The 20,050-nt window shown below is 52.9% G+C and overlaps 1 protein-coding gene across 1 annotated transcript in view; it reads right to left on the bottom strand.

The window, feature by feature from the left end:
• Window positions 1-9,787: 9,787 nt before the first annotated feature.
• Window positions 9,788-20,050, bottom strand: part of NKD1 (NKD inhibitor of WNT signaling pathway 1) — an 85,004-nt gene continuing 74,741 nt past the window's right edge. Inside the window, exons 6-10 of the mRNA XM_061172853.1 lie at window positions 19,903-19,998; window positions 13,699-13,846; window positions 13,100-13,184; window positions 11,632-11,759; window positions 9,788-10,818 (exon numbers count right to left, since the gene is read on the bottom strand). Coding sequence (XP_061028836.1) covers window positions 10,226-10,818; window positions 11,632-11,759; window positions 13,100-13,184; window positions 13,699-13,846; window positions 19,903-19,998 — 1,050 coding nt within the window. The 3' untranslated portion in view covers window positions 9,788-10,225. The remainder of the gene's footprint in view (window positions 10,819-11,631; window positions 11,760-13,099; window positions 13,185-13,698; window positions 13,847-19,902; window positions 19,999-20,050) is intronic.

The raw sequence follows: 20,050 nt of genomic DNA on the forward strand, positions 1-20,050 counted from the left end.
AAATTCCCTGAAACAGATGTACATTATCATTGGATTTGCCTTTCTTTTTGCTAGAGCCTGCCTAATAGAGTTTCGGCCGCCCCCTGGCCCCCTTCCCCCGCCCCTGTTAGCATCTTGTCTCCACAGAAGCCTGCTCCCCACTGGGCCAGACCGACTTCAAAGGTCCCAGGCTGTCTGTTAGAAGCAAAGCACAAAGTGGGAACATAGGGGCCTTTTAAATCCCCCATGTTTAAGTCAATATCATGCCTCCCTTCTTTCCCCTCTCCTGGCAGAGGGGCATAAGTCAGCCATTCCTTTTCTGCCTTCACAAGCGCCAATTCAGCAGTTTGAGGCTTCTGTCTGTCTCTGTCTTTGCCCTCTTGTTCTTCCCAACTTTACTTTGTGTTCCTTCTCGCACTTAACGACGTTGTTCAACAGCAGGGAAGGTATTGCTGAACCCGGGTATAGACAAAAAAGTGGATCCCTAGCACTTTTATGGGTGAGAATGTCATAAGCAACTTGTATGCACCAGGCTGCCCTGTGCCCTATGATGAGGGCTTCCTCTCCAGGCTACTGTTTCCAGTTCCTTCTCCACTAAGCAGCCAGATGGTCATATTCTGTGCCCACCTCCCAACCTATTGTTGACCCTCCCACTTCTTGATGTTTCTTCAGGGTCATGAGCAAACTCTCCACCCTGGCCCCCCAGACCCTGCCCACGCTGGGCTTCCCTCTTGTCTGTGCTCAGCCTCTCTGGCCTCCATCCATGTGTCCAATGGCCTACCCTCTCTTGCACCTCAGGGCCTTTGTACAAGCTGTTTCCTCTAGCTCTCACCAGACTAATTCCTCCTCATTGTTGAGGTCTCCACCTAAATGTGGCTTCCTGGAGAGGCCCTCTCCAAGCCCCAATCTCAATCAGGCCCCCTCTGTTATTCCCTCACATGTCTCCCCAAAAGTTATCACAGTTGATAACAATATAATTTTGGTGTGACAGCTGTCTCCTGAGGAGACTGAAAGCTCTGAAGGGAGGGAGGAAGGAGGCCTGTTTTATTTCGTGCTGAGCATGGTCTTGACACGTAGCAGTTGATCAGTAAGTAACTGAGAGTATGAATGGATAGGGGAATCTGGTGATGAACTTGAGACAGGTGTGGTCCAGGGAAAGGCCACCTGGACCTGAGAAGGACCTCTCTGAGCAGTGAGTACCAAGTTTGGGTCACCCTTTGCTCTGACCAGGCTTGATTTTGGCTGCTCCTTGTCACCACAGGGGTGGTCTTACCCCAGACTGACTTGCAGTCACCAAACAGCAAAGCAAGACTGAGTGGGGTACTCAAATGCCGGATCCTTTCTCCACAACAAAAGAAGGAAGGAGGGGAGGGAGGGAGGCAAGAGGAAGGAAAAGAAGGTCATATGGACCACACTAGAATATTCTGGCATTCTGGCTAGGAATTTCTGAACAAATCACAATCAGATGCTGCTTTTTGAGACTAGAGCCAGAGGAAATGGAATCGGGTGACCTCTGTTAAGATGGCCAAGTACACTCTCCATCAGGAGAGGATCTGGCCTGGGGACAGAGCCACTCAAAGTCACCTGGGACCCATGTCCCTGGTCTGTGCTGGGAGCCCACTGGCTAAGCCCAGGGATGCTGCCCCTCAGCTCTGCACCACCCAGAGCATCCCTGGTACATCCCTGGGTTTCAGTCTGTCCAAAGGCTGCTACCCCTTCCTGGAGGCTGAATCAGCATGTCAAGGAGCCTGAGCGGACCCCATGAGAGGGTGTCCCCTGCCTAGTCGTCCTCATGAATCCAATCAACAGAGATGTGCTGAGTGCCGAGAGCCGGCCATATGCTAGATCTGGCTTGGGGCCAGGTGGGCAGGCCAGGAACGTGCTATCGTTCAGGAGCTCAGCAGATATTTAACAAGCACCTATCTTTGCTGGGCCTTTGGGATTACAAAATAATCTTTGGTGAACAAGATAGTACTTTAGTGGAAACAGATGTTAACCAAATAATCAGAGGCACAAACAAGCTTATACAGTCGATCCTGATTACTCACAGACTCTTTATTTGTGAATTCGCCTACTCACAAAAATTTATTTGTAACCTCAAAATCAATAGTCATGGAGCTTTCATGGTCCTTCGTGGTCATGCGCAGAGCACCGAAAAATTTGAGCCACTAGGTCGTGTGCGTTCTCAGCTGACATCAGACAAGGCAACACTCTGCCTTTCCGTTTCAGCTCTCATACTATAAACGTGTTCTTTCCGTGGCCTATTCAGCACTGCGCTTTTTGCATTTTTTGTGCTTTGTGTTAGCCTTGGCTGAAGGGCTGTCTAGTGTTCCTACGAGCAAGAAGGCTGTGGTGTGCCTTATGGAGAAAATATGAATATGTGTGCTAGACAAGCTTCATTCAGGCATGGGTTACTGTGGCTGATGGCCTTGAGTTCAATGTTAACCAATCAACATTGTAGAATAAACCAGGTGTCTTTAAACAAAAACACAAAACAAAGTTGATGGAAACGTTGTGACCAGAGGCTCGCAGGAACCTACCCCTATATTTCCCCTAAGACCTGGCTAAATCAGTGTTGGCAATAACTTTATAGAGAGTAGATACCGTGAGTAACGAGGCTCTGCTGTAATTACAAACGGGATCAGCGCTGTGAATGAAGGGGACCGGCAGGGCACTCTGAGAGCGTGGGCACCGCTTGGCTGCAGCTGGGGCCTCGAGCCAGGCCAGCAGCCCTACCTCCCAGATCTTCCTTTCACTCACATGTCCCTGGACTTGACTGGGGTGATGGCAGAGGAGGGGTAGGACTGGTCTTTGCTAATCTTTGCCAGTGCCCACAGGTTTCTGGCAAGGGGGGGTTGAGTGACTAACAGCTTGTCCCCAGGGACAGGTGTCACACTGTGTTTAACACATTAACGGTAACCTTGCTAAGTCATTTAGCTCGACTGTAATTCAGTTTCCTCCTTTGTTTCCTCACAAGGCTATTCTAAGGATGTCAGCAAATGCAGACTGAACGTACAGTGAGGGCTCCGTGAGTGATAGATATGGCGATTTAGATTTCTCTGCAGTCCTAGGGCTCAGGGCCTGGTCCCAGGGGCTGGGCCAGATTCCTGGAGGACAAGGAGAGGCCCAGAGGCAGGACAGCCAAGGACTGTTCCTGGGGCTCCCCCCCACCCGGGGGGAAGGAGCTGCTGGACACAGCTTTTAGGTTGCCGGTCCCACCACTCACTGCCCCATCCTTTTAGGGCACAGAGCTCCCACCCCAAGGCCCAGCTTGTCAGAGCCACGGGCAATCTCATTATGCAAATTCGGGATTTAAGGCCCAGAGTGGGCTGGGGCTTGCCCAAGTTCACACTGCAGGTCGGGTCTGGAAGGAATGGAGTGAACTCATCGAATGTGGAAGGGAAAAGCAACAAGGCAGGTGGGGAGGTGGCACGAAGCAACAAGGCAGGTGGGGAGGTGGCACGCTGCAGCCGCTGATCAGGGGCTCTGCACCCTTCATCAGTCCGGACTCTACCTCCTTCCCCACAAGCCCGGTGGGGCCAGATTCTCATAACAGTAGCAACCACGTCCTGAAGGCCTGCTCTGCCTGGCTCTGAGCTGAATGCTTCAGGCCCAAGAGATCATTTAATCTGATCCTCACAACAGCCTAACAGTGAGCTGGATACTCTGATTAGTCCCATGTTACAGAGAAGGAAACGGAGGCACAGAGAGGCCGGGTCCTTTGTCCAAGGTGGCACAGCTAGGAAGTAGCAGGACCAGGACTCGCTTCAGGTCTGCCTGATTCCAGTGTCCATACTCTCAACCATGGGCGGTTCTGCCCTTCTGAGCCGAGGCCCCCAGCCTGCATTCTGCGGTCTGGCTACTGGATCCGGTCACCTCCTCAAACTCCATCCACCAAGCCAAAGCAGGCCTGAGTAGGGGCTCGGCAGGGCGCCTGTAGGCTTGCGAACCAAGCGCTGGTCTGTAGCGCAGCAAAGCAGCACGGCTAGGTGGTTGCACGGAGCCCCCCTTCCCCAAGGCTGGCTTTGACCAGCTGCACAAGTACCTCCCCAGGGAGCAAGGGCCTCAAAGCAAGGCAGGAAGACTGGGAAGGGCCCACTGGCATTTCCCTAAAGAGCCGAGGGAGGAAGGACAGCACGTGATCCCTACACCAGGGCTCACTGTGGACCCGCCCTCGTTGGAGCACAGGCCTTGAGTCCCGCTAAATCCGTCTCCTTGGCGCCTGTAGCTCTATGAGGGGAGGGTGGTAGATTATTGAGGGCCCAGGAGGCAGGGCAGCTAGGAAAAGAACTGGGCTCACCCCCGGAGGGCTGTTACTGAAGTCTCTGCCCTGGCATGGTCATGGCCACTTGCCCCAACATCGTGAGGCTTTTTGGAGGTTTCCGGGGGGTGGGGCAGGGGCCTGGGGAGCTCCCTCTGTCTCACTTATACCTCAGTGCACATACTCCCTAAGGCTGGGCCGCTGGGCTCCCACCCTGCTTGTGACAAGGCCCTGGGTTTCTCACACTGTGCTCTACGGGCCCAGCTGCAACATCATTTCCTGGGGTGACAGCGTGTTCAAAGCACTGATCCCTGCTCCCACCCCCAGGCCCATGGAATCTCAGTCTCTGGGGCTGGGCCTGAGTCTCTGCATTTAACATGCTCCCTGGGAGATGCTTATGCGCCCTGAAGTTAGGCATTGCCCTCAAAGGAGCCCTCTGAGGTCATCTGGGCTCTCAGCCTGGCCACACGGGAGCTTGGAACATCTTGGTGCCCAGGCCAGGGAATCAGCACAGTCCCAAGGTGGGACCCGGGCACTGGTATTTTAAAAATCTCCCCGGGTGATTCTGAAGCACTCGTAGGATGAGAATTACTGGTTGTGCGCATTCCATCCTGCCCGCCCCCAGCTCCCACCCACAGGCTGTCCTATGCCAAAGTCAAGTCTGGAGGGTCTCGGTCGACGTGGAGATCCTCTTGTCTCTGTCAGGCTCACGGACTGGATGCACCACAGTTCTACTTTATGGAGAGAACGCGGAGGGGAGAGGAAACCCCTTGTGGGGGCAGGGGGGTGCTCGGTGGGAGGCGAGGAGTCTAGGCCAGCCTCTGCTACTTCCTCCCCTTCTGAGGTCACCTTCTGCTGCTAGGAGATGGACCTCACTCCCATCCCCCCTTCTCATGCTAAAGGAAGATGCTGGGTGCAGAAAGCCCTTGGCAGGGACATGCATTAACCAGTAAAATTATTCAAGGGTGTGAGCCCCCGAGAAGAGGGGTCAGGTTCAGAGGTCTGCTGGTTTGGGAGAAGGTGACAAGACCAATAGCCAGATCAGAGCCCTCAAATAAGAGGCATGACTGTAGGAAGTGATGAAGAATTAATGATCGGAGAAGGGTGCCCTTGCACAGCATTTAGGAGTCAATGCACAGCTTTTAGGGGCTGTAAGGCATTTGGCTGAACCGCCTGTATTCGTTCTGCAAAACACAGCCATGCACACGTAGGGAGCAGGGGTGAGGCTGGGGCTACACCCACGGGCCTTGGGGAGCAAAGGCAGGGGCTGGGAGGGCAGATTCTGGGGCTGGCTAGACCAGGGGCGAGGCTGCCTTGGGGTCTTTGGGGCCTGCAGTCTCCTGTACGTGCTGGTGAAGCCCTACCTTCAGCGAGGAGGTGAGGACGGTAGGGGTGGGATGCCACAGCCCACTGGCACCGAGCACAGCTCCGGGGCCCCCTTTCATTCCCGGGAGCGCTGACAGGTCTCACAGAAGCTGGGTTATTAGGGCAGGCAGTCTTCCCCTCCTCCTGTCACCTGCAAGGTTGCCTTCCTTCTGGCTCAGTAATGATTTGACATCTAAACACTGAGAATAAAGTGGGGCGGGGTGGGGGAGAGTAGAAGAAACTGCTCCCAGCTGTTTCCTTTGCCAAAAAGTGTAATTGGCATGGCTGGGTGTGAAGTGCACAGCCCCCCCGGGCTCCCCGATCCCCAGCGCACCCTGGGTGATGAGAGCCTCGGCCCAGCTGGCTGCCTTAACCAGACGTCCACAGTGCCAGTGACAGATCAGCAGAACTGGGCATCCTAGCGACCAGCCAGTGCTTTGTGCAGGTGTGCGTGAGGCCGGCAGAGCCGCAAGTGAGGGAACCCCGGTGCTCAGAGCTCAGGTCCTGGGGAAGCAGGAGCGGCTCCTGCGCAGTGGGTGTCAGATTTGCACACAAGACAAAACTCACCCCCACCAGCCTGCAGGAAAACGTGCTCAAAACCTCACCAAGAAGCATGGTTGACCGTTCGTTCGTTCCATCCTTCCTTCCTCCCTCCCTCCTTCCCTCTTTCCCCCCTCTCTCCTTCTCTTCCTTTTCTCTCTCTTCTTCCTTCAACTTCCCATTACTTGGTACAACTTCTTTTAGAGCTCATTTACAACCCATCAACATTGAAATCACACATGGTCTTGAACTCGGCTGTTCTCGCATTGGCAGTCTGTTGCCAGTGCTCCGGCTTGTGGGCACTGAGACAAGCCAGGCACAAGGATGTGCCATGGCCTAGGATGAGACCCACCTGCCTGCAGGAGGGGATGGGCAAGCCCGCGACAGCGCCTTGGACCAAGAGAGGGTTGAGCAGTTGTTAGAGAGGAGGGGGCAGAGCTCTGTGATGGATGCAGGGAGCTCTTCATACACATTAGGTCACAGAGAAAAAGGGCCTAAGTATGAATACTATGCTACTCCTTGGGTAAAAATAAAAGGGTGTGGTGGGAAGAGGATTAAGCAGTAACTGCAGTGTTTTCTTTCTTAAAAATAGATCTGAAATAAATACTGCAAAATGTCAGCATTTGTAAAATCTGGGTGGTGAGTTTCACGGTTACACGGTTTTCTGTTTCAAACTTTGTTTGAAATATTTTTTGAAATAAAATTAGGGGTGGGGGAGAGGTGAAAAAGCAGAGAATGGAACATTTTTAGGGCAGTGAAAATACTCTGTACGATGTTATACTTATGGATACACATCATTATACATTTGTCCAAACCCATTGAATGTACGACAGCAAGTGTGAGCCCCAAGGTAAACTGTGGACTTCGGGTGATAATGATGTGTTGATATAGGTCCTTCCTTGGTAAAAAATGTACTATCTGTTGAGTGATGTTGACAATGGGGTAGGCAATGCATGCAGAGGTCAGAGGGTATAAGGGAAATCTCAGCACCTTCCTCTCAATTCTGCTGTAAATCTAAACCTGCTCTGAAAAAGATAAAGTCTTTAAAAAAAATCAACAGAATTTAAATGGGGAGATATCTCATTTAAATGTATTTATTCTTATAACAAAAATGGCAGTGACACTTTCATAGTGCTCCTGTGGGCCAGGCACCGTTTTAACTCACTGAATTCTCACAACAGCCCTGTGGGGTAGGTCTCTTCTGATCCCCCTTATAAAGGGGAAGCTGAGGCTTGAGAAGTACACAGAGCTACTAAGGGAAGGAGTCAGGATTTGAACCAGGCGGCTGGGCACCAACATCTGTGCTCACACCACCACGCCACATCCAAAAGGCCCCGGGAAGCTGGGGTCAGGGAAGTCAGAGGGATGTGTACTTCTTCCTGTACACCTTTGTGTACTATTTGAACATTCTACATGTGCACATTACTACTTTTTAAAGTTAGGTAAATTCCAGGTACCAAGAAATAACAGAACCCTGACAGGTGTGGGGCTGGGAGAGATGGCAGGGACCTCTTCTCAGAGGCTGAGGAAACGCTCTCAGCCCACCAGGCCACAGAGAGGCTCCCTGCGTGGACCCAATGCCTGGCTTGTCTCCATGGTTGCAGCAATTCTGGGCCTGGGGCGCCATCTGCTCTGGTCTGCTCAGCACCCCTCCTCTTCCTTCTTCTGGCACAGGCCCCTCCCCCTCTCCACCGGCTGGACGTGTGACTCCAGGGGAGCCACAGTGATTGGTCCAGGGATGGGTACCGGATCCAAGCCCAGCCAATTAGAATCCTTCCCTGGGCTTGCCCTAGTGGAAAATCCTTTTCCATTGGGTTGTGCGGCCCAAAGTGCCAGCAGTCCCCACACCACGGCAAAGCATGTCGGGGGAGAAGTAGAAATCCAGAAAGGGAGCCATAAGAACCAGCGAGTCTCAGCTTCGTTCACATCCTGTCATCTCAGAGCCAGCTCCCTCCCTGCCTTCCCTGGGTTGGTTACTTTCCTGTCCGTTTGAGTTGGTTCCTGACTGACAGAAGCCCATAGCCCTAAACAAGGGAAGCCCAAATCCACTGGTTAAGGGATCCTGGGAAAGACTAGAATCCCACTTCTGCCACCTGCTGTGTGGTCTCAAGAGAGTTACTCAACCTCCCTGAGCCTGTTGTGCTCCCTGAGCTTCCACTGGCTGCCTCAGGGTTGTCATAAGGATTAACTGTACTAATCCAGTCCCAGGCACACCAGTAACTAATAAAATTAATACAGTGACAACAACTCAGCACACCATCTTCAAAAAATAACTCCTTACCAACCATAGTAAACCGACACCAGAGGCTCTGGAAAAGGGGGTGCCAGCTGGGAGAGCAAGTAGCAGAAAGGCAGGCAGCTGGAGCCACTTTTTCTTCCTGTGTCCCTCCAGATTCACCCTCCACTGTCCTCTTCCCCGGCAGAATGCCTGTGTGACCCCCATCAATAGCTCCCTCGCTCTCTGGCTCCTGGTGGCTTCAGCCAACGGTGCCTCAGCAGGATACAGGCGGGCAGGAGAGTGAGGTCAGGAAGTCATTTCCCTGTAGGGTCCCCACAGGCTGGCTGCATCCTTCCAGCGAAGGTCACGGCTCCTTCAGGTGCCCCCACCCCTCTGTGTCTGCTGAGGATGACTCTCTCCCATGCCCTCCACTCCAGGGGTAGGAGTGGCACCCACAGTGCCAGCGCAGGATCTTTTACTCTTTTAGGAGGCTTTGCCCACACTATGTAAATATTCCCTTTATTAAGCTCACCCCATTACCCAATTAGAGTGTGTGTGTCATCAGTGTCATCAGTTTTTCACGGGGTCCCTGACTAGTTGACAGGTGTCCTTTTCCTGGCCTCCCCGGGTCTCAATCAAACAAAATTCTGCTCTACAGACGACATTGCTCCAGGGTCCCAACTCTGGCCACTGTCTCCATTTCCCTCCACGCTTCTGTACTCCAACAGCCCTCTCCAAAATCTGCCAGGTCCCAAACCTCGAGAAAGGATCCCTGATGAGTGGCAAGTGGCCATTGGCATCTAATGAACAGCGCCCCAACAGGAGGCACACAGGGTCACGTCTGGGCTCTGGATGTGTCTTGAGAAGCAAAGCACGGACTTCTGCACACCAGAAAAGGTACCTGAGAGTGTATATTTATAGAAAGATACATAGAAATGGACAGATGGCATCTATCTACAGATACAGAAAGCTCTGTTAGAGAACCACGTAGGTATGTATATATTTGCCAAAGGTAGGACACCAGGTTTCCACATCTTCGGTCACAACCAACAACACACAATTGCCCGATCTTGGAAAACCACACTTGTTTATGTGGTTGGTTCCCTCTCCGGAGGTTTCCAAAATGAGAAGGCTGGTTTCAGGGGCAGTCTTTAAATATGGGTGTGTATCTTTCTAAAGAAGCGAGGAGGAGGAGAGAAAAAAGAGAAATGTATTTTCATGTTGCGCACGACAGAAAAGATGGGACTGGTTTGGGGCAGGGGCGTGATCCCACTGGAAAGGTGTGAAAGATAACTCCAGAAAGGACAGCTAAGCTTTCTAGGTTGGGACATAAAAACACAACAGCTGGGAAGGTCACGCAGTCCGCCGAAATCCCTTGTAGCACATTACAATCCGTTAAGGGCAAAATAAAATCAGGATCATACTAAGAGGTAGCAGCTGTTTATCTTCTCGGAGATTTCAAGCGTCTCTGGAAGCCGGGCCAGGGAAGGGTGTTCTCCTGGAAGAGACTGGGATGGGGCAGAGTTCTGGCCGAGGGCTTGCCCGGGGCTGGGAAGGGTGTGGAATGGCCTGCGTGGACACCGCAGCTCCGGAGCCCCAGGGAGCCTCTGCCACTACAGGCCACTTCCAAACCCAGAGTCATTTCTTGGGTAAGTTATGCAGTCCCCACGACATATAAATAAAAGTTTAGTTCTGTGTTTCCATATATCTTCTACATGGAGGCTAGCTGAATATTAGTGGAGTAACAATAATTATTAATAAACAATAATCGTCATAATAACAATAATTAATAGAATAATAATGCCTTGGGGGCAGGGGGAGGGGGGTCCTTCATATGGCGGGGGAAGGGCGGGGGCGGGGCTCTAGGTCTGGTAGAAGTGGTGGTAATGGTGGTGGTGTTCGTGGTGGTGGTGATGCTCGTGTCTCTGGACCGCCTGGCCGGCCTGGCTCTCGTACACCACCACCGCGGGCAGCTCCCTGACGTGGTCCCGCCCCACGACGGTGCCGCCCACGGCTAGGGGCGCCTGCAGGCCCCGGCACCCCTGATGGCTCTCCTTGGCGCGGTGCTTGTGCTTCTTGTGCCCGAGGGGCGCCAGAGTGGGGAGGAGGGCCGGGCTGGCGGCCAGGTGGGCGGATGGGGACACCGCAGGGACAGCAGGTCCCATGGGGGGTTTGCTTCTTGCCCCTCTGGCCACGTGGCCCACTCCCACGCTCTTGCCCTGGGCCTTGGGGGACCTCACAAAGTGCTTGCTCCCGTCCTGGGTACCACCCCGGAGCCGCTGCTGGACCTCCGAGACCTTGGCGAATGGGGCGTCAAGAAAGTGGAAGGAGCCGGGGTCCACGCCTGGGGGCTTTCGGTGTAGGACGTGGATGGCTTCTGGCTCGTGGGAGCGAGATCGAGCGGGGTTGGAGGTGCGGGGTGGCAGTTCTGACTTCTGGGCCACTGACGGGGAGCCTAGGAACCAATTCAACAAATGTTTAATGAGCACCTACTGTGTGCTGGTGTCACACGGTCCCCTGGAAACCACTCCGCCCCCAGTTCTCCCAGGCTGATAGAGGCAGCTGGTCCTTATCAGAGCTAACCCCGACGCCCCGACTCCCCGCCCACTGACTGCTCTCCTCCCTCTGCCTTGGAGGAAACTTTTCTGGAATGGAACTTTGCCATCTGCTAAGTGGGAAAAACTGTTTCTGTGTTAGGTCTTTAAAAATAATTAATTCTCCTTCTGAGAGCTTGGAAAGAGAGGAGACAGGGACATTGTTAAAACTGTCTAAGGTCACTGGAGCACAAAGGAAATCTACAAGCATGTTCCTTAACTTATAGAGGTAACTCAGAGAGGAATTAAACACAGGGGGAAGGGGAGAAGGGCGTTGTGGGGAGTGAAATTAAGTGGACTGTGTCTTCATCTATCTTAGCAAGAGCTGAGATGTCAAGGGCTGATAAAGACAGAGCACTGTTTTGCTTAACGAAGCCCAGGGTCCTCACTGGAAGAGAGGGGTGGGTCGGGGTACAGCACCGAACTGTTGTTTTCATTGAATTATAAGCCCTCGGATACTACTTGATATTGTTCGACTTTGTGCACGTTTTACTTTAATGTTTTAAACGTTTTGAATGCCATCTCCTCCAAGAAGACTCTGTACTCTGTCCAGTAAAAGCTAGGCCTTCCCCCAGCCCAAAGGGGCCAGCAAACACCCACTCGCCCACCAGCCCCCCTGCCCGCCCAGCCACGCCCTGCCCTGGCCACCCTCACCGGTGAAGGAGCTCCCTTACCAGGCCCAAACTGGGACGTGTAGTTTTCTATCCCAGCGAGATCTAAGTAGTGGTTTCTCCTCTCAATGTTCTCATCCACGCAATGGTGGTAGCAGCCAGACTGCTCCAGACGGCTGTCACCCTGGAACCTATCAGGGAAGGCAAGCGAGAGGGTGGGCCCTGGCCTCGAGGTGGGAGTGGTCCCACGAGCTCCTGGGAAGCCACCAGGACAAACCCTTCTGGACCCTCTGTTAATTTCTGTCTGGGTCTTGGGAGCAGGGGAGGGAGGGAGGGAGTGACCACGTCAGCACTCTGTCCCTCCTTTCCCTCCCCTGCCTGGCCTCCCTGGGCCTTCTGGGAGGACTGGATAGGGACTAAGCTGTGAACAGGCCCAAAGCAAAGGAGAAGGTAACTGGTCAAAACTTCAGGATGCTCCAGAGCCAGGCTTCAAACCATGTGTTCCTAACGTCTACCTGGCTCCCCACGGGGTGGGGAGAACAGAAGCCCCCAAGCCATTGGAGTTGAGGCTGGAAGACTCCATAACCTGCCCAAAGCTCAGAATGGGCCTTCCCAGGGTGGTGTAAGGTGCGAGGAGGGGCGGGTGGGGGAGGGAGGTGACCTTCCTCCCACTGCGGGATTCTGGGCTCCCTGCCCCTCCCCTTCAAGGGCCTCTGTGATCTGCCCACACTAGCTTGCCTGCTCCCCCAGGGCAGCCCCCCTACATCTGTAGCCAGCCTGGGCACCCCCAATTCCTAGCCCTCTCCCCACACCATGCTGTGTCCCTGCTTGGACCACCTTCTCTCTTTCCCCTATGCTAGCGCTTCTCAAGTCCCAGCCATTACCTCTCCGTGTTCACAGTAGATACTGTCCCACATTACTGTTACTTTATATTACTGTTTACTCAGCGCTTTTCTTTACCCAGTCTCTCTCTTTCCTTCCCTCCCTCTCTTCACTTCCTTCCTTGCAGTTAAATAACAACAGGTGAAAGATAATTGCAGCTTTACAACCCCTTAGCCACAATTCTGAAATCCAAAACACCTGAAAACAAAGATTTTCCACAACCCATTTGGCAGCCAAGCTTGCTCTAAACAGATGTGAAGGTAGCTACAGTCTTTCTCTCACTTAGCATGAATATTTATATGTGTCCCTGCAGAAATATCTATGTGCTAAATCCTGGGGTGCTGTGCAGATCCCAGATAGAAATACACTGGGAGCACCTTTCTAAAACTCAACAAATGCCAAATTCCAAAACGAATCTGGCCCAAAGCATTTTGGATGAAGCAACGTGGACCTACATTTAGCTCTTTTGGACAATTGAGTTTGATTTGTGAACCTGCCCTCTGAAATCACTGCCCACCCCCCTACGCCCTGCCCCCGAGGAGAATGTAGACTGCAGCCTCCTGCCTGGAATCCCTTAGAGGCAGGTCCACAGCCGGTGCTCAATCCGTGCTCAGAGGCACTGGGCCGGCTCTGCCCGCGCTCGCCCTACCTGAGGAGGGCCCGCTGCTTCTTCTCCCAGCTTCGCAGCTCCTCGGCGGGCTTGGTCTCCGCTCTGGGCCTGGTGCTCTGCAGGTCTGAGTCCCACCAGAGAAACAGTCCGGTGAACAGCTTGTTCCTGCACCCGTCGGCCTCCCAGCCCTGCCCAGGCTGCCTAGCACACAGCCCTTGAAACTGGCCCACAGCAGCTTCGCAATGGCTCTGCGGGGAGGGTTCTCCCAGCCAGGACTAAATAGAGGGGTCTCGCAGCTACCTGCCCTGCCTGATGCCTCCCCCAGACTCACCTCCTCCCCAGACTCCTTAGCTGCCTTCGAGGCCCCGCCCACCTACACTCCCCATCACAGAAGCCCTTACTGGGGCTGCTTGCCACGCCCAGGCCCACCTCCAGCGCTTTGCTTATGCAGGGCCTTCCATCTGGAATTCCTTCCCTATCCAACCTTCAAAGACCCGCTCAAATCCCACCTGCCCACAGAGCAGCTCGCAGGAGAGGCCCCAGGACTCCCTCCCACTCCTCCCAGGTGGGGCTCTGACCCTCCCTGAGAGCTGGGAGTGGACCGACTCCCGTGGCCAGCACAGCCCTCCAGCCCTCACCGGGGTGATTGAGAAGGATGCTCTTCTTGCTCTGGCTCCCATCGGGGGCCACGGTGAGCTTCACACGCAGCGTCTTGCTCGACGTCGGGGAGTGGTTGACGGAGGAATCGACCACCTCGTAGATGGTGTGCAGCAGGCTGGTGATGTCCTGGATGGCAAGGGAAGCAGAGACCCACGTGCATTTAAAACAAAGGAATCGGAGGGCCTCCGGAATCTGAAAGGCCGAAACCTCCCTGGTTCCCCCAAAGCCCAGCCTCAGGCAAACACTAGGATGTCAGAGGTCCACAGGGAGGAGAAGCAAGAGTGAGGGAGAGGGAGAGTGAATGACCTGAATGCACAGGAAGGGCCGTGGGCAGCGGGGTTCAGTGACACCGGGGACCTCGGAGGGACTGTGTGCAAGATGCTTCAGAATACTCTCATCCCAAAGGGAAGCCTCCTGCACTGTGGGTGGGAATGTAAATTGATACAGCCACTATGGAGAACAGTATGGAGGTTCCTTAAAATACTAAAAATAGAACTACCATATGACCCAGCAATCCCACTACTGGGCATATACCCTGAGAAAACCATAATTCAGAAAGAGTCATGTACCACAATGTTCATTGCAGCTCTGTTTACAATAGCCAGGACATGGAAGCAACCTAAGTGTCCACTGACAGATGAATGGATAAAGAAGATGTGGCACATATATACAATGGAATATTACTCAGCCATAAAAAGAAACGAAATTGAGTTATTTGTAGTGAGGTGGATGGACCTAGAGTCTGTCATACAGAGTGAAGTAAGTCAGAAAGAGAAAAACAAATACTGTATGCTAACACATATATAAGGAATCTAAAAAAAAAAAAAATGGTTCTGATGAACCTAAGGGCAGGACAGGAATAAAGACACAGATGTAGAGAATGGACTTGAGGACATGGGGAGGGGGAAGGGTAAGCTGGAATGAAGTGAGAGAGTAGCATTGACATATATACACTACCAAATATAAAATAGATAGCTAGTGGGAAGCAGCTGCAGAGCACAGGGAAATCAGCTCGGTGCTTTGCGACCACCTAGAAGGGCGGGATAAGGAGGGTGGGAGGGAGATGCAAGAGGGAGGGGATATGGGGACATATGTATGCATATAGTTGATTCACTTTGTTATACAGCAGAAACTAACACAACACTGTAAAGCAATTATACTCCAATAAAGATGTTAAAAAAAAAAATACTATCATCCCTCACGGGTAGAGAATTGCCCCAGGGATGCTATGGGTGGAGAGTTGCACCAGGGATGCTACATCCCCCAGACTTCCAGGCTGTACTGAAAAGCCTAAGCCATCTCCCAGGCACCAGAGAAAGCTCTTATGCTGGGCACCAACAGGTAAACTTGGAGGAGGGCCTCGGATACTGTGGGCGTGGGCGTCAACAGCATCTACTTCTGGTCTGATGAGCACTTCCTGCATGAAAAATGGAAAAGTGGAAGCGTCCACAAAGATAAACTATTCTGTGAGAACTTGACCAAATCTCATCTTCTTTCTGGGCCTCAGTTACCCCCTTAACCAGAACAGTGCTCTCCAATCCTGATTGGGTGACGGAGGGGGAAGCAGGTTCCCCTCACTAGGTCTCCCTTTGTTCCGGGCACCTGCTAAGGTCCTTGGTCTGAGGGGAGGCTTTCTGCTTTAAATGATGTTGGAAACCTCTGGAAAAGGTATTTGCCCTCTATAGGTCAGGCTCACAGATGGTCGATTATCTGCCCAGAGACTCTTCATGACCACGGACAGACTCAGCCCCCTTTTGCCCCCTCACCCATAAGCCCTTAGGCAGAGGTGACACCAAGCACTGCCATGGCCATGCAGGTAGATGGATGGATGACCAGGAGTGCTGGGGCCAACTGGGGTACTGTCCCCACCCACAGGAGGTGGCAGCCACCCAGCTCAGCTGACTTGTAATGTGGCAGTGCAGGCTGAGGGTCATTCCAGAGAAGCCAGAAACCCAGAATCTCTTGTTAAATCTTCAGAATCTTTGATACTGGCAACTAATTTTTTTCAACTCATTCCCCTCTGCCCCCAGCCACGGGCAGCCCCCATTCTATTTCTGTCTCTATGAATTTGACTACCTCTAGGAACCTCATAGATAACCTCTAGGAATCATACAGCATTTGTCTTTTTGTAACTGGCTTCTTTCACGTAGTGTAATGCCCTCAAGGTTCATCCATGTTGTAGCATGTGTCAGAATTTCCTTCCTTTTTAAGGCTAAATAATATTCCATTGTATGGATATGTCACATTTTGCCTGTCCATTCACCCATCAGCGGACACTTGGGTTGCTTCCACCTTTTGGCTATTGTGAATAATGCTGCTATGAACATGGCTGTATAAGTATCTCTTAAAGAATCTGCTTTCACTTCCTTGGGGTATACTCCCAGAAGTGGAATTTCTGGGTCAGATGGTAATTCTATATTTAATTTTTTGAGGAACCGCCATACTATTTTCCATAGTGGTTGAACAAATTTATAATCCCATCAACAGTGCGCAAGGGTTCTGTTTTCTGCACATCCTCACCAGCACTCGTTATTTTTTTGTCCTTTTGATAACAGCCATTCTGACAGTGTGAGGTACTATCTCATTGTGGTTTTGATCTGCATTTCCCTGATGATTAGTGATGTTGAACATCTTTTCATGTGCTTATTGCCTGTGTATCTTCTTTGGAGAAATATCTAGTTAGTCTTTGCCCATTTTTTAATCGAGTTGTTTGTTTTGTTGTTGAGTTGTAGGAGCTCTTTATATATTCTAGACATTAATCCCTTCTCAGACACATGATTTGCAGATATTTTCTCCTATTCCATAGGTTGCCTTTCACTCTGCTGATTGTGTCCTTTGACGCACAGAAGTTTTTAATTTTGATGTAGTCCAATTCATCTATTTTTGCTTTTGTTGCCTGTGCTGGGCCAGAACATCTGAGGGCTAGCCTGGGATGGTGGGGCTGCCAGTTTGAGACTTGGGCTCCAGCCACTCACTTGCTGGCTCCCTGGGGATCCCAGCTCTTCTGGCAAGGCCCACGGAGGACCCCTCTTCCCCCTTCTCTTTCCCTTGAGCTGCTCTGCACCACCATGATTGCCCACTCTTTCTCATCATCTTAGGAAGCCTGTGAAGGAGATGTCATTATTTTACAGGTGAGGAAAGTGAGGTCCACCAACGTCATCACCTAAGCATCATATACCAGGCCTGGGGCGCTGGTGTGTGATCCCCGAGGTTTCCAGCTGATTCAGGGTCTAGGAACGAGTGTGCTTTGTCTATCCCAGCTGGAAAATCAGCCCTGTTGACTGCACAGGGTCCGGCACAGAGAGGAGTAGGTGCCTGTAAATACTGTACAAGTGAACACCTGAAGGATGAACAGGTTCTTTCTTCTGAGTTGGGAAGCTGTAGGCTGTGGTTTCAGGGAGGCGGGAGCCCGTCTGCCCCAGCACACAGGAACATGCCTGCTGATGGCCAGAGGGTGTGGAGGGGAACGGTATTTATAGCCAGATTTGAGGAGTGGCTTTGGGGCTAAAAATAGACCAGGGGAAACACCAGGCTGGGTCTTCCCTGGACGGGAAGCCAACCTCCTTGCTGCTGGGCAGGAGAAAGAAACCAGTGAAGGCTCTCCGCAGGGGCTGGGCTGGGGCACCCTCCTTGGAAAGCCTCACTTCCTTACGATTCATCTTGTTAGCAAGGGGTGAAGGAAAGCAGAATGAAGAATCAGAAAGCAGTGTCTGCCTGCAAGGTTTCTGTAAGGTCTCCGAGGTGGGGGGCAAACCCTTTTACAGTCAGCTCCTGAGGCTCCCTCGGCCTCTTCTGAGCTAGAAGGGAAGAGGACGGCTACCAGAGGCTGAGTCGTCTGGGCCACCGCACGTGTTAGAAGAGGGGAGAGGCCACCACACCTCTGAGAAGCCCAGCCTGGCTGCCCCCTATTGCCACCCCAATTCAGTTCTCTTACGCAGGCTTCAAGCCTGTAATGTGTTCCCCTGTGAAGATAATGACTCCATTCCCTAACAGGCGGGGGCGGGGGGGGGTGGGAAACAGGAGCTCCTCGCTCTGGAAAAACAATAACCCCCAACAAAAAGCATCACAGCTGGAGGGCACTTGGGGGGTCTCACCTAAACCATCCCCCATCTCCCCAGGGTCCCAAACCAGGAAGGGTCTCCGCTGTTTCCCAAACACCCAGGTCCCTCTGGGGGCTTTGCCTCCCTAGAATCCATTCTCTCTTCCTCTAATAACAGCACCTTGATTTTATTTTGTGAGCCAGATCCATCCCCCCTCCCATTTTCAGTCTATGTGACTCACGGGTCAAATAACTTTCCCCTGACTCCAGAATGAACACATGGAACCAGAGTTGGCCATTAAAAGCATCACAAACTTATGGCAAAAATGACTGGTTCAGGACCAGACATGTGACTCAATCAAAGCCAGTCAGATTTGGTTCTGGAACTCCAGGTGACATTCTGAATTTGGGAGGGTTGCAAACAGCATGGGATATAGACTGAAACTATCAGCCGTTATCTCGCTACCACCAAGGGGAGAGCCGGCCTGATAATAAAGGAACACAGAGGAAAGAGAACTGTGAAGAACAGCTAGTCCTGAAGACACTGAGCCTCTGGATCCAGCCATGCCTGAAGTCAGTGCCCGTGGACTGAAGTTTCAGTTACATGAGCCAATATAGTCCTCTTTTTTTTTTTCTTACTGTAGTTTGTGCTGGGATTCTGTCACTGATGCCCCGAAGAGTACTGAATGATTAAAATTCACTCACAGCTTCTTCCTCCGACCTGTTTTAACATCCCCTAAACTGCAGCCTGAGGAAGAGGTGGGCTTTTTTCACCCAGGTCTCCCCTCTGGCAGCTTTTCCTGCACTATCTGCAGAGAAGAAAATACTGAGCCCTGAACCGGGACAGGGAGATAAGAGAGCAAAGCTCCAATTCTCCCTGGGAACACCCTGAGGCCCTCTCGTGCTGGGCGAGAGGTGGGCGTGGAGCCAGCCATGCTCATCTCAGACCTCTCACCATGCAGATCTGTTACAGGTAGCGCACCTGAACACCAGGGCCTCCTGGGGAGGGAGAGGATGTCAGAGAGAAACAGGACAGAAAAGGCAATAAGGAGGCAGAAGGGATGATACCAAGACCCAGGCAAAAGAGGCAGCAACAGTCAGCAATAATTCAGATCAGATCACTCGCCAGCTTAAACCAGCCCTCCCCTGGCTTCCCTTAACGCCTGGAATCAAAGTCAGGGTGCTGGCTGGAGCCTGCAAAGCCCTGCGTGAGCTGTCCTGCCGGCTCCCGGCTGCAGCCCAGTCTCTCTGGATAAGCAGCCACCGCACCAGTCTCCTCTGGTTCCTTAAATGCCCTGAACGCTCTCACTCTCCCCGGCCCAGGGCTCTGCCCAGCTCAGCGCCCACGTCACCTCCTCCAAGAGGCTTCCCTGGACACTCCTGCCCATCTCGCTCATACCGCTCTGTTTATTTCCGTCACTGAACACGTCACAGCTTACAATGATCCTGTGACTGTTCGGGCTCTGCTTCCCTCAGCAGACTGTCGGAGCTACACAGCTAGAAACTGCGTCTGTGCTGTTGCCCACTGCGCACCCAGTACATAGGAGATGCACACAGCAGGTACGCCATATGCAGACTCAGGTATGTAGAGAGGGCGCGAGGAACCGAGGGAGGAAAGAGATGTGGGGGAGATTTGAGGCAGAGAGAGACACAGGCATGTAGGAGGAGGGGAGGGGGAGGAGGAACGGGCTTGTGAACAGAGCCGCTGGCCGGGCCCTTGGGGCTGCTCATTCCTGCATCAGTGGGGGTAGGCACTTCCCAGCCTCTGTCTGCCCAGCCCACCCCAGCTCCTGGGCAGACTGGCCGAGGTGGGAAGTGGCCTGGGGTGATCTCAGAGCTCCAGGACCAGAGAGAGAAGGAGGCAGGACAGGACTCTGTTGGGGCCCAGGGTCCTCCTCTAGGGAGGCCTGGGCTCTGCGCCTGCCTCTTGCCCCTTCTGCAGCAGGAATGGCGCCTCGGCCAAGAGCAGCCCGGCAGCCCTTCCTCTCCCCATTCACAGGTCTCCGTGAAGCTCCCAGCAGCCTCGCTCCTGCCCGCCCCACCTACCCTTAGGAGAAGGGGAAGGGGCAGCTGTGGCGGGCTCACGATGAACGCCCTGCGCCCGAGGGCGTGGCCTGGCGGGAGGCCAGGCGGGTGCACTCACCTCACGGGTGACCTTGCCATTGTTGTCAAAGTCATACAGAGTGAAGGTCCACTCCTGCCGGCTGTCCTCCTCCACAGACACGTCACACTGCAGCTCCTGGACACAAACAGACAACAGACGAACGTGGTTGATCACGCGGCGGCTGGAA

The sequence above is a fragment of the Eubalaena glacialis genome, chromosome 18 (assembly GCF_028564815.1).
Source record: "Eubalaena glacialis isolate mEubGla1 chromosome 18, mEubGla1.1.hap2.+ XY, whole genome shotgun sequence".
Classification (NCBI taxonomy): Eukaryota; Metazoa; Chordata; class Mammalia; order Artiodactyla; family Balaenidae; genus Eubalaena; species Eubalaena glacialis.